Source organism: Homarus americanus, unplaced genomic scaffold, assembly GCF_018991925.1.
Source record: "Homarus americanus isolate GMGI-L3 unplaced genomic scaffold, GMGI_Hamer_2.0 scaffold39658, whole genome shotgun sequence".
In the NCBI taxonomy this organism is placed as follows: domain Eukaryota; kingdom Metazoa; phylum Arthropoda; class Malacostraca; order Decapoda; family Nephropidae; genus Homarus; species Homarus americanus.
This window is the reverse complement of record NW_024743953.1, coordinates 1-15,125: the sequence shown is the minus strand read 5'-3', so window position 1 is coordinate 15,125 and position 15,125 is coordinate 1. Positions and strand designations below refer to the sequence as shown.

The window sequence follows — 15,125 nt, the reverse complement described above, 5'->3', positions numbered from 1 at the left end:
TACTACGTTACCTAAGTCTCTCTATGTGTACCGGTATGTGTACCTATATGTGTACATGTATGTGCACCTGTATGTGTACCGGTATGTGTACCTGTATGTGTACAGGTATGTGTACCTATATGTGTACCGGTATGTGTACCTGTATGTGTACCTGTATGTGTACCGGTATGTGAACCTGTATGTGTACCGGTATCATATCTATTACAAAAACAGTCAAGTATACACCCCATCTAGTCCCCAATATCACCATGCCTTGACCTATACTGTATATTAGTGTTTACTCTCACCAACACTTGACGTATACTGTATATTAGTGTTTACTCTCACCAACACTTGACGTATACTGTATATTAGTGTTTACTGTCACCAACATTTGACGTATACTGTATATTAGTGTTTACTGTCACCAACATTTGACGTATACTGTATATTAGTGTTTATTTTCACCAACACTTGACGTATACTGTATATTAGTGTTTACTCTCAGCAACACTTGACGTACTCTGTATATTAGTGTTTACTTTCACCAACACTTGACCTATTCTGCATATTAGTGTTTACTCTCTCCAACACTTTAACATCATTCATTAACACAACAGAAACATACAATAGCGTCAATCAGATAAAAAACATTAATACATTCTGCTTTGTTTAGCGAGAAATACATAAAAATACAGTACCATAGTATTATATTGACAGTATATACAGAGTAAAGACATTCTCACAACCATTTAGTGTTGCCAGTGGTTCATTTGTTGTAGTCGATACTTGTGATTTCCAGCAGGAACCACACTAACTTGGCTCCTTCCGTACTGGTTGTGGTTGTTGGTGGATAACCGGGAGGGTTGTTGGTTGTATTCCAGGTTGAAAAGGTTGGAGTTGAGGTGTGAGTTTTGGTTGTAGTTGTGGTTGTTGTTGGTGGAGCCGTAACTTTGTGAGATGTACCTGTTGTTGTGGAGGTTGTTGGACTGGTTGTTGTGGTTGTATTGGTTGGTACTCGTGCGATAGTTGGACTGGTACTGGTTGCGGTTCTCCTGGTACTAGTTGCGGTTCTGTTGGTAATGATTCAGCTGGTACTGGTTACGGTTGTGTTGATACTGGTTGTGGTCTTGTTGATACTGGTTGCGTTTCTGTTGATACTGGTTGTCTCTCTGTGACTACTGTCTAATATTCAGAGAAGATTGATCTCGGTTCACTTGATTCTGGAACTGGTTGCGGGTAGACAGTTGGTTTTGGAACTGGTGGGGGAGGTTCTGTTGGTTCTGGAACTGGTCGCCGCGGCTTTGTTGGTTTTGGAACTGGTCGCGGGTAGACAGTTGGTTCTGGAACTGGTCGGGGCGGTTCTGTTGGCTCTGGAACTGGTCGGGGCGGCTTTGTTGGTTCTGGAACTGGTCGCGGCGGCTTTGTTGGTTCTGGAACTGGTCGCTAGTAGACAGTTGGTTCTGGAACTGGTCGGGGCGGCTCTGTTGGCTCTGGAACTGGTCGGGGCGGCTTTGTTGGTTCTGGAACTGGTCGCGAGTAGACAGTTGGTTCTGGAATGGGTCGCGGGTAGACAGTTGGTTCTGGAACTGGCCTGGTGGCTCTGTTGGTTCTGGAACTGGTCGGGGCGGTTCTGTTGTTTCTGGAACTGGTCGGGGCGGCTCTGTTGGTTCAGCAACTGGTTGCGGCGGTTCTGTTGGTTCTGGAACTGGTCGCGGCGGGTCTGTTGATTCTGGAACTGGTTGCGCCTTTGCTGGTGCTATTGGCTTTGGCTCTGGAAGTTTTCATGGGTGGATTGCTTGGTAACAGTGGCCTGGAAGTCAGTGTCGGGAGCTACAGAGTAGTCGACGACGCAGAGAGAACCATCAGGGTCCATGGCGCTGTACTGGCCCACCACTACGTCTCCTCGACGCTCCTCCCGGGCAGACTTTTTGTCCCCTGTCGACCTGGCGTCTACCTCGTAGGCCCACATGTTCTCTGGGTCCTGCAGGGAACACAACATTATCTTTAACTGAACCTTAACGATATGTTATACAAGAAATGTTAACTTTTATGACCATGTTCACTACAACACTAGTACTACATGTTAACTACAACACTGGTATTCCATGTTCACTACAACACTAGTAATACATGTTCACTACAACACTAGTACTACATGTTCACTACAACACTAGTACTACATGTTCAATACAGCACTAGTACTACATGTTCACTACAACACTAGTACTTCATGTTCACTGCAACACCGGTCCTACGTGCTTACTACAACACTAGTATTACATGTTCACTACAACACTAGTACTAAATGTTCACTACAACACTGGTATTATATGTTCACCACAACACTAGTACTACATGTTCACTACAACACTAGTACTTCATGTTCACTGCAACACCGGTCCTACATGCTTACTACAACACTAGTACTACATGTTCACTACAACACTAGTACTACATGTTCACTACAACACTGGTATTATATGTTCACCACAACATTAGTACTACATGTTCACTACAACACTGGTATTACATGTTCACTACAACACTAGTACTACATGTTCACTACAACACTAGCACTACATGTTCACTACAACACTAGTACCACATGTTCACTAGAACACTAGTACTGCATGCTCACTACAACACTAGTACTACATGTTCAGTAGAACACTAGTACTACATGCTCAATACAACACTAGTACTACCTGTTAACTACAACACTGGCACTACGTATTCACTACAACACTAGTCCTACATGTTCACTACAACACTGGTACTACGTATTCACTACAACACTAGTACTACATGCTCACTACAACACTAGTACTACGTGTTCACTACAGCACTGGTATTACATGTTCACTACAACACTAGTTCTACATGTTCACTACAACACTGGTATTACATGTTCACTACAACACTAGTATTACATGTTCAATACAACACTTGTACTACATGCTCACTAAAACACTAGTACTACATGTTCATTATAACATTGGTATTACATGTTCACTACAACACGAGTACTACATCTTCACTACAACACAGGTATTACATGTTTATTACATCACTAGTACTACATGTTCACTACAACACTAGTACTACATGTTCACTACAACACTAGTACTACCTGTTCACTACAACACTAGTACTACATGTTCACTACAACACTAGTATTACATGTTCAATACAACACTTGTACTACATGCTCACTAAAACACTAGTACTACATGTTCATTACAACATTGGTATTACATGATCACTACAACACGAGTACTACATCTTCACTACAACACAGGTATTACATGTTCATTACATCACTAGTACTACATGTTCACTACAACACTAGTACTACATGTTCACTACAACACTAGTACTATATGTTCACTACAACACTAGTACTACATGTTCACTACAACACTAGTTCTATATGTTCACTAAAACAATAATACTACATGTTCACTACAACATTAGTACTATATGTTGACTACAACACTGGTATTACATGTACACTACAGAACTAGTACTACATGCTCACTATAACACTAGTACTACGTGTTCACTACACGAGTATTACATGTTCATTACACTAGTACTACATGTTCACTACAACACTAGTACTACATGTTCACTTCACCACTAGTCCTACATGTTCACAACTACACTTGTATTACATGCTCATTACGCTAGTACTACATGTTCAATAGAACACTAGCACGATATGTTCACTACAATACTAGTACTACATGTTCATTACACTAGTACTACATGTTCACTACAACACTAGCAATACATGTTCACTACAACACTAGTATTACATGCTCATTACACTAGTACTACATGTTCACTACAACACTAATACTACATGTTCACTACAACACTAGTACTACATGTTCATTACACTAGTACTATATGTTCACTACACTAGTTTTACATGTGCATTACATTAGTACTATATGTTCACTACAACACTAGGACTGTATATTCATTACACTAGTATTATATGTTCACTACACCAGTATTACATGTTCATTACACAAGTACTATATCTTCACTATAACACTGGTCTACATGTTCATTACACAAGTACTATATCTTCACTATAAAACTAGCACTATATGTTCATTAGACTAGTACTATATGTTCACTACACTAGTATTACATGTTCATTACACAGGTACTATATGTTCACTATAACACTAGTACTACATGTTCATTACACAAGTACTCTATGTTCACTACAACACTAGTACTACATGTTCATTGCACAAGTACTATTTGTTCACTACACTAGTATTACATGTTCATTACACAAGTACTATATGTTCACTATAACACTAGTACTACATGTTCATTGCACAAGTACTATATGTTCACTACAACACTAGCACTATATGCTCATTATACAAGTAGTATATGTTCAATACACTAGTATTACATGTTCATTACACAAGTACTATATGTTCACTACACTAGTATTACATGTTCATTACACAAGTACTATATGTTCACTACACTAGTATTACATGTTCATTACACAAGTACTATATGTTCACTACACTTGTATTACATGTTCATTACACTAGTACTAAATGTTCACATAACCTCTTACTATATAAATATATAATGTATATTATACGATAAAGTTATTGAAATTGTACTTCATAAAATTTTACGTTTGGTTAAAACAAGATGGAAAGTTATACAAGCAAATAACTCTTAAGCGTTGTAAAAATCCAGAAAAAATTGGGTAGCGGGGCATTTGCGTTCAGCCTCCTGGCCGAATTCAATGGGGAACTCGTGTGCATAAAAAAAGGCTTGAAAACGGAATATCTGAAGTATTTCAACATAGAAAGGGAGATAACCCAAAAAGTAAACGGTGCCGGCGGTGCTCCCCTCATCATAACGTGGGCCACGGATGAGCCCATACTTGTTATGTCGTTTTGCAAGGGAAGGACGTTCATTGATATACTCAATCACCCTAAGTTGCTTACCGCGGCCAACATTATTCAAATCTACATCGCCGTGGCGCGAAGCCTTGACGAAATTCACGGTCAGGGCGTTGTCCATAACGATTTTAAGGAAGATAATGTGTTAATAGAAGAGAACACAGCCGATGGTATCTTCACGGCCCACATCATCGATTTTGGGCTTTCTACAGCCGTGGGAGAGTTGACAAATATCTCTGGATCACCAAGTGATTTTCCCTTTTATGCCCCAGAGATCCTTGCTGGTCACCCATGTCACCCCAAGGCTGATGTTTTCTCTTTGGGGTTCACCCTTAATTTTGTTACTGAGACATTATTGAGTGACCGACACCTAAAGGCGTGGCCGCCCGGCACCAGACAATTATTCTTAGATATGCTACAGCAGAACCCAGTAGATCGGCCTGATCTCTGTGAAGTTATTAGACGTTTAGAGTTTTCCCTCCAGCAGCTTTCTTTCCCAACTGTCACTGAAAGGAAGACTGTCATGCAGAGTCCTCCTTACATCCCCTCGCAAGGGAAAAGCTGTGTCGCCCCTAAGGTGACATCTGCTGTCATGCAGAGTCCTCCTTACATCCCCTCGCAAGGGAAAAGCTGTGTCGCCCCTAAGGTGACATCTGCTGTCATGCAGAGTCCTCCTTACATCCCCTCCCAAGGGAAGAGCTGTGTCGCCCCTAAGGTGACATCTGCTGTCATGCAGAGTCCTCCTTACATCCCCTCGCAAGGGAAAAGCTGTGTCGCCCCTAAGGTGACATTTTCTGTCATGCAGAGTCCTCCTTACATCTCCTCGCAAGGGAAAAGCTGTGTCGCCCCTAAGGTGACATCTGCTGTCATGCAGAGTCCTCCTTACATCCCCTCGCAAGGGAGGAGCTGTGTCGCCCCAAAGGTGAAATCTGCTGTCACGCAGAGTCCTCCTTGCGAGGGATCGGAAGGGACGGCACAATCGACCAGCATTTTGTCTAATGTAATAAAATTCATCGTAGTGTCAGGACTACGGTTAGGGACGGCTTATCTCAAGGGGTCTGATCTCATCTTCTCCCCCGATGAATATTATTGAAAAAAAAGATTTTGTATGTTTTTTTTTTAAATAATGTGATAAAATGTCGTTTTTTGTTTGTTTGTGTTAATCCTTATATAAAGCCTAATAAAGTAGATAGATATATAAATAGATGGACAAATGAATTAGGTTATATAGGTAGATCAGCATATATAGTAACTATAGGTATTGGTACAAGTAATACATAAGGGTAGTGATACAGGTACAGTTAAGAGACAGATACAGGTACAGTTAAGAGACAGATACAGGTACAGTTAAGAGACAGATACAGGTACAGTTGAGAGACATACAGGTACAGTTAAGAGACACATACAGGTACAGTTAAGAGACAGATACAGGTACAGTTAAGAGACAGATACAGGTACAGTTAAGAGACAGATACAGGTACAGTTAAGAGACAGATACAGGTACAGTTGAGAGACAGATACAGGTACAGTTAAGAGACAGATACAGGTACAGTTAAGAGATACAGGTACAGTTAAGAGACAGATACAGGTACAGTTAAGAGACAGATACAGGTACAGTTAAGAGACAGATACAGGTACAGTTAAGAGACAGATACAGGTACAGTTAAGAGACAGATACAGGTACAGTTAAGAGACAGACAGATACAGGTACAGTTAAGAGACAGATACAGGTACAGTTAAGAGACAGATACAGGTACAGTTAAGAGACAGATACAGGTACAGTTAAGAGACAGATACAGGTACAGTTAAGAGACTGATGCAGGTAGAGTTAATAGACAGATACAGGTACCGTTGAGAGACAGATACAGGTAGAGTTAAGAGACAGATACAGGTTCAGTTTAGAGACAGATACAGGTAGAATTGAGAGACAGATACAGGTAGAGTTAAGAGACAGATACAGGTACAGTTAAGAGACAGATACACGTACAGTTAAGAGACAGATGCAGGTACAGTTAAGAGACAGATACAGATAGAGTTAAGAGACAGATACAGGTATAGTTGAGAGACAGATACAGTTAAGAGATAGATACAGGTACAGTTGAAAGATACACACACACACACACACACACACACATCTACATGCTATCATGAATCGGGATAAGATATGTTTTCAATTCCGTCATCTCCAGCCGTAACTGTTGTGATAGCAAAGACCAGCTAATATCACACACACATACACACACACACACACACACACACACATAAATCTACCTCGGTACTACGTTACCTAAGTCTCTCTATGTGTACCGGTATGTGTACCTATATGTGTACATGTATGTGCACCTGTATGTGTACCTGTATGTGTACCTGTATGTGTACCTGTATGTGTACCTATATGTGTACCGGTATGTGTACCTGTATGTGTACCTGTATGTGTACCGGTATGTGAACCTGTATGTGTACCGGTATCATATCTATTACAAAAACAGTCAAGTATACACCCCATCTAGTCCCCAATATCACCATGCCTTGACCTATACTGTATATTAGTGTTTACTCTCACCAACACTTGACGTATACTGTATATTAGTGTTTACTCTCACCAACACTTGACGTATACTGTATATTAGTGTTTACTGTCACCAACATTTGACGTATACTGTATATTAGTGTTTATTTTCACCAACACTTGACGTATACTGTATATTAGTGTTTACTCTCAGCAACACTTGACGTACTCTGTATATTAGTGTTTACTTTCACCAACACTTGACCTATTCTGCATATTAGTGTTTACTCTCACCAACACTTTAACATCATTCATTAACACAACAGAAACATACAATAGCGTCAATCAGATAAAAAACATTAATACATTCTGCTTTGTTTAGCGAGAAATACATAAAAATACAGTACCATAGTATTATATTGACAGTTTATACAGAGTAAAGACATTCTCACAACCATTTAGTGTTGCCAGTGGTTCATTTGTTGTAGTCGATACTTGTGATTTCCAGCAGGAACCACACTAACTTGGCTCCTTCCGTACTGGTTGTGGTTGTTGGTGGATAACCGGGAGAGTTGTTGGTTGTATTCCAGGTTGAAAAGGTTGGAGTTGAGGTGTGAGTTTTGGTTGTAGTTGTGGTTGTTGTTGGTGGAGCCGTAACTCTGTGAGATGTACCTGTTGTTGTGGAGGTTGTTGGACTGGTTGTTGTGGTTGTATTGGTTGGTACTCGTGCGATAGTTGGACTGGTACTGGTTGCGGTTCTCCTGGTAGTAGTTGCTGTTCTGTTGGTAATGATTCAGCTGGTACTGGTTACGGTTGTGTTGATACTGGTTGCGGTCTTGTTGATACTGGTTGCGTTTCTGTTGATACTGGTTGTCTCTCTGTGATTACTGTCTAATATTCAGAGAAGATTGATCTCGGTTCACTTGATTCTGGAACTGGTTGCGGGTAGACAGTTGGTTTTGGAACTGGTGGGGGAGGTTCTGTTGGTTCTGGAACTGGTTGCCGCGGCTTTGTTAGTTTTGGAACTGGTCGCGGGTAGACAGTTGGTTCTGGAACTGCTCGGGGCGGTTCTGTTGGTTCTGGAACTGGTCGGGGCGGCTTTGTTGGTTCTGGAACTGGTCTTGGCAGCTTTGTTGGTTCTGGAACTGGTCGCGAGTAGACAGTTGGTTCTGGAACTGGTCGGGGCGGCTCTGTTGGTTCTGGAACTGGTCGGGGCGGCTTTGTTGGTTCTGGAAGTGGTCGCGAGTAGACAGTTGGTTCTGGAACGGGTCGCGGGTAGACAGTTGGTTCTGGAATTGGCCTGGTGGCTCTGTTGGTTCTGGAACTGGTCGGGGCGGCTCTGTTGGTTCAGCAACTGGTTGCGGCGGTTCTGTTGGTTCTGAAACTGGTTGCGGCTGTTCTGTTGGTTCTGGAACTGGTCGCGGCGGGTCTGTTGATTCTGGAACTGGTTGCGCCTTTGCTGGTGCTATTGGCTTTGGCTCTGGAAGTTTTCATGGGTGGATTGCTTGGTAACAGTGGCCTGGAAGTCAGTGTCGGGAGCTACAGAGTAGTCGACGACGCAGAGAGAACCATGAGGGTCCATGGCGCTGTACTGGCCCACCACTACGTCTCCTCGACGCTCCTCCCGGGCAGACTTTTTGTCCCCTGTCGACCTGGCGTCTACCTCGTAGGCCCACATGTTCTCTGGGTCTTGCAGGGAACACAACATTATCTTTAACTGAACCTTAACGATATGTTATACAAGAAATGTTAACTTTTATGACCATGTTCACTACAACACTAGTACTACATGTTAACTACAACACTGGTATTCCATGTTCACTACAACACTAGTAATACATGTTCACTACAACACTAGTACTACATGTTCACTACAACACTAGTACTACATGTTCAATACAGCACTAGTACTACATGTTCACTACAACACTAGTACTTCATGTTCACTGCAACACCGGTCCTACGTGCTTACTAAAACACTAGTACTACATGTTCACTACAACACTAGTACTAAATGTTCACTACAACACTGGTATTATATGTTCACCACAACACTAGTACTACATGTTCACTACAACACTAGTACTTCATGTTCACTGCAACACCGGTCCTACATGCTTACTACAACACTAGTACTACATGTTCACTACAACACTAGTACTACATGTTCACTACAACACTGGTATTATATGTTCACCACAACATTAGCACTACATGTTCACTACAACACTGGTATTACATGTTCACTGCAACACCGGTCCTACATGCTTACTACAAGACTAGTACTACATGTTCACTACAACACTAGTACTACATGTTCACTACAACACTGGTATTATATGTTCACCACAACATTAGTACTACATGTTCACTACAACACTGGTATTACATGTTCACTACAACACTAGTACTACATGTTCACTACAACACTAGCACTACATGTTCACTACAACACCAGTACCACATGTTCACTAGAACACTGGTACTGCATGCTCACTACAACACTAGTACTACATGTTCAGTAGAACACTAGTACTACATGCTCAATACAACACTAGTACTACCTGTTAACTACAACACTGGCACTACGTATTCACTACAACACTAATCCTACATGTTCACTACAACACTGGTACTACGTATTCACTACAACACTAGTACTACATGCTCACTACAACACTAGTACTACGTGTTCACTACAGCACTGGTATTACATGTTCACTACAACACTAGTTCTACATGTTCACTACAACACTGGTATTACATGTTCACTACAACACTAGTATTACATGTTCAATACAACACTTGTACTACATGCTCACTAAAACACTAGTTCTACATGTTCATTACAACATTGGTATTACATGTTCACTACAACACGAGTACTACATCTTCACTACAACACAGGTATTACATGTTTATTACATCACTAGTACTACATGTTCACTACAACACTAGTACTACATGTTCACTACAACACTAGTACTACATGTTCACTACAACACTAGTACTACATGTTCACTACAACACTAGTTCTATATGTTCACTAAAACAATAATACTACATGTTCACTACAACATTAGAACTACATGTTGACTACAATACTGGTATTACATGCACACTACAGAACTAGTACTACATGTTCACTACAACACTAGGACTACATGTTCAATACAACTCTAGTATTTACATGTTCAATACAACACTAGTACTACATGCTCACTAAAACACTAGTACTACATGTTCACTACACGAGTATTACATGTTCATTACACTAGTACTACATGTTCACTACAACACTAGTACTACATGGTCACTACACCACTAGTACTACATGTTCACAACTACACTTGTATTACAGGCTCATTACGCAAGTACTACATGTTCAATAGAACACTAGCATGATATGTTCACTACAATACTAGTACTACATGTTCATTACACTAGTACTACATGTTCACTACAACACTAGCAATACATGTTCACTACAACACTAGTATTACATGCTCATTACACTAGTACTACATGTTCACTACAACACTAGTACTACATGTTCACTACAACACTAGTATTACATGTTCAATACAACACTTGTACTACATGCTCACTAAAACACTAGTACTACATGTTCATTACAACATTGGTATTACATGATCACTACAACACGAGTACTACATCTTCACTACAACACAGGTATTACATGTTCATTACATCACTAGTACTACATGTTCACTACAACACTAGTACTACATGTTCACTACAACACTAGTACTATATGTTCACTACAACACTAGTACTACATGTTCACTACAATACTAGTTCTATATGTTCACTAAAACAATAATACTACATGTTTACTACAACATTAGTACTATATGTTGACTACAACACTGGTATTACATGTACACTACAGAACTAGTGCTACATGTTCACTACAACACTAGGACTACATGTTCAATACAACACTAGTATTTACATGTTCATTACACTAGTACTACATGTTCACTACAACACTAGTACTACATCTTCACTACAACACAGGTATTACATGTTCATTACATCACTAGTACTACATGTTCACTACAACACTAGTACTACATGTTCACTACAACACTAGTACTATATGTTCACTACAACACTAGTACTACATGTTCACTACAACACTAGTTCTATATGTTCACTAAAACAATAATACTACATGTTCACTACAACATTAGTACTATATGTTGACTACAACACTAGTATTACATGTACACTACAGAACTAGTACTACATGCTCACTATAACACTAGTACTACGTGTTCACTACACGAGTATTACATGTTCATTACACTAGTACTACATGTTCACTACAACACTAGTACTACATGTTCACTTCACCACTAGTCCTACATGTTCACAACTACACTTGTATTACATGCTCATTACGCTAGTACTACATGTTCAATAGAACACTAGCACGATATGTTCACTACAATACTAGTACTACATGTTCATTACACTAGTACTACATGTTCACTACAACACTAGCAATACATGTTCACTACAACACTAGTATTACATGCTCATTACACTAGTACTACATGTTCACTACAACACTAATACTACATGTTCACTACAACACTAGTACTACATGTTCATTACACTAGTACTATATGTTCACTACACTAGTTTTACATGTGCATTACATTAGTACTATATGTTCACTACAACACTAGGACTGTATATTCATTACACTAGTATTATATGTTCACTACACCAGTATTACATGTTCATTACACAAGTACTATATCTTCACTATAACACTGGTCTACATGTTCATTACACAAGTACTATATCTTCACTATAAAACTAGCACTATATGTTCATTAGACTAGTACTATATGTTCACTACACTAGTATTACATGTTCATTACACAGGTACTATATGTTCACTATAACACTAGTACTACATGTTCATTACACAAGTACTCTATGTTCACTACAACACTAGTACTACATGTTCATTGCACAAGTACTATTTGTTCACTACACTAGTATTACATGTTCATTACACAAGTACTATATGTTCACTATAACACTAGTACTACATGTTCATTGCACAAGTACTATATGTTCACTACAACACTAGCACTATATGCTCATTATACAAGTAGTATATGTTCAATACACTAGTATTACATGTTCATTACACAAGTACTATATGTTCACTACACTAGTATTACATGTTCATTACACAAGTACTATATGTTCACTACACTAGTATTACATGTTCATTACACAAGTACTATATGTTCACTACACTTGTATTACATGTTCATTACACTAGTACTAAATGTTCACATAACCTCTTACTATATAAATATATAATGTATATTATACGATAAAGTTATTGAAATTGTACTTCATAAAATTTTACGTTTGGTTAAAACAAGATGGAAAGTTATACAAGCAAATAACTCTTAAGCGTTGTAAAAATCCAGAAAAAATTGGGTAGCGGGGCATTTGCGTTCAGCCTCCTGGCCGAATTCAATGGGGAACTCGTGTGCATAAAAAAAGGCTTGAAAACGGAATATCTGAAGTATTTCAACATAGAAAGGGAGATAACCCAAAAAGTAAACGGTGCCGGCGGTGCTCCCCTCATCATAACGTGGGCCACGGATGAGCCCATACTTGTTATGTCGTTTTGCAAGGGAAGGACGTTCATTGATATACTCAATCACCCTAAGTTGCTTACCGCGGCCAACATTATTCAAATCTACATCGCCGTGGCGCGAAGCCTTGACGAAATTCACGGTCAGGGCGTTGTCCATAACGATTTTAAGGAAGATAATGTGTTAATAGAAGAGAACACAGCCGATGGTATCTTCACGGCCCACATCATCGATTTTGGGCTTTCTACAGCCGTGGGAGAGTTGACAAATATCTCTGGATCACCAAGTGATTTTCCCTTTTATGCCCCAGAGATCCTTGCTGGTCACCCATGTCACCCCAAGGCTGATGTTTTCTCTTTGGGGTTCACCCTTAATTTTGTTACTGAGACATTATTGAGTGACCGACACCTAAAGGCGTGGCCGCCCGGCACCAGACAATTATTCTTAGATATGCTACAGCAGAACCCAGTAGATCGGCCTGATCTCTGTGAAGTTATTAGACGTTTAGAGTCTTCCCTCCAGCAGCTTTCTTTCCCAACTGTCACTGAAAGGAAGACTGTCATGCAGAGTCCTCCTTACATCCCCTCGCAAGGGAAAAGCTGTGTCGCCCCTAAGGTGACATCTGCTGTCATGCAGAGTCCTCCTTACATCCCCTCGCAAGGGAAAAGCTGTGTCGCCCCTAAGGTGACATCTGCTGTCATGCAGAGTCCTCCTTACATCCCCTCCCAAGGGAAGAGCTGTGTCGCCCCTAAGGTGACATCTGCTGTCATGCAGAGTCCTCCTTACTTCCCCTCGCAAGGGAAGAGCTGTGTCGCCCCTAAGGTGACATCTTCTGTCATGCAGAGTCCTCCTTACATCTCCTCGCAAGGGAAAAGCTGTGTCGCCCCTAAGGTGACATCTGCTGTCATGCAGAGTCCTCCTCACATCCCCTCCCAAGGGAAGAGCTGTGTCGCCCCTAAGGTGACATCTGCTGTCATGCAGAGTCTTCCTTACATCCCCTCGCAAGGGAAAAGCTGTATCGCCCCTAAGGTGACATCTGCTTTCATGCAGAGTCCTCCTTACATCCCCTCCCAAGGGAAGAGCTGTGTCGCCCCTAAGGTGACATCTGCTGTCATGCAGAGTCCTCCTTACATCCCCTCGCAAGGGAGGAGCTGTGTCGCCCCAAAGGTGAAATCTGCTGTCACGCAGAGTCCTCCTTGCGAGGGATCGGAAGGGACGGCACAATCGACCAGCATTTTGTCTAATGTAATAAAATTCATCGTAGTGTCAGGACTACGGTTAGGGACGGCTTATCTCAAGGGGTCTGATCTCATCTTCTCCCCCGATGAATATTATTGAAAAAAAAGACGATTTTGTATGTTTTTTTTTAAATAATGTGATAAAATGTCGTTTTTTGTTTGTTTGTGTTAATCCTTATATAAAGCCTAATAAAGTAGATAGATATATAAATAGATGGACAAATGAATTAGGTTATATAGGTAGATCAGCATATATAGTAACTATAGGTATTGGTACAAGTAATACATAAGGGTAGTGATACAGGTACAGTTAAGAGATAGATACAGGTACAGTTAAGAGACAGATACAGGTACAGTTAAGAGACAGATACAGGTACAGTTGAGAGACAGATACAGGTACAGTTAAGAGACAGATACAGGTACAGTTAAGAGACACATACAGGTACAGTTAAGAGACAGATACAGGTACAGTTAAGAGACAGATACAGGTACAGTTAAGAGACAGATACAGGTACAGTTAAGAGACAGATACAGGTACAGTTAAGAGACAGATACAGGTACAGTTGAGAGACAGATACAGGTACAGTTAAGAGACAGATACAGGTACAGTTAAGAGACAGATACAGGTACAGTTAAGAGACAGATGCAGGTACAGTTAAGAGACAGATACAGGTACAGTTTAGAGACAGATACAGGTACAGTTTAGAGACAGATACAGGTACAGTTAAGAGACAGATACAGGTACAGTTAAGAGACAGATACAGGTACAGTTAAGAGACAGATACAGGTACAG

General features: G+C 40.4%; 2 protein-coding genes across 2 annotated transcripts; one reads left to right on the top strand and one right to left on the bottom strand.

Moving 5' to 3' along the window:
• Positions 1 to 1,738: 1,738 nt before the first annotated feature.
• Positions 1,739 to 9,148, bottom strand: LOC121877580 (protein kinase 4-like). The gene is made up of 3 exons (XM_042383374.1): positions 8,954 to 9,148; positions 7,965 to 8,297; positions 1,739 to 1,963 (listed from the first exon to the last, which is right to left on the bottom strand). The coding sequence occupies exons 1-3, from the start codon at positions 9,146 to 9,148 to the stop codon at positions 1,739 to 1,741; spliced, it is 753 nt and encodes a 250-aa protein (XP_042239308.1).
• Positions 9,149 to 13,118: 3,970 nt separating this feature from the next.
• LOC121877579 (sperm motility kinase 2B-like) lies at positions 13,119 to 13,652 on the top strand (the record flags this gene model as incomplete). Its single annotated transcript, XM_042383373.1, has 1 exon — positions 13,119 to 13,652. A coding segment is annotated over exon 1 (534 nt), but the record flags the coding sequence as incomplete, so codon positions are not given.
• Between the last annotated feature and the right edge of the window lie 1,473 nt (positions 13,653 to 15,125).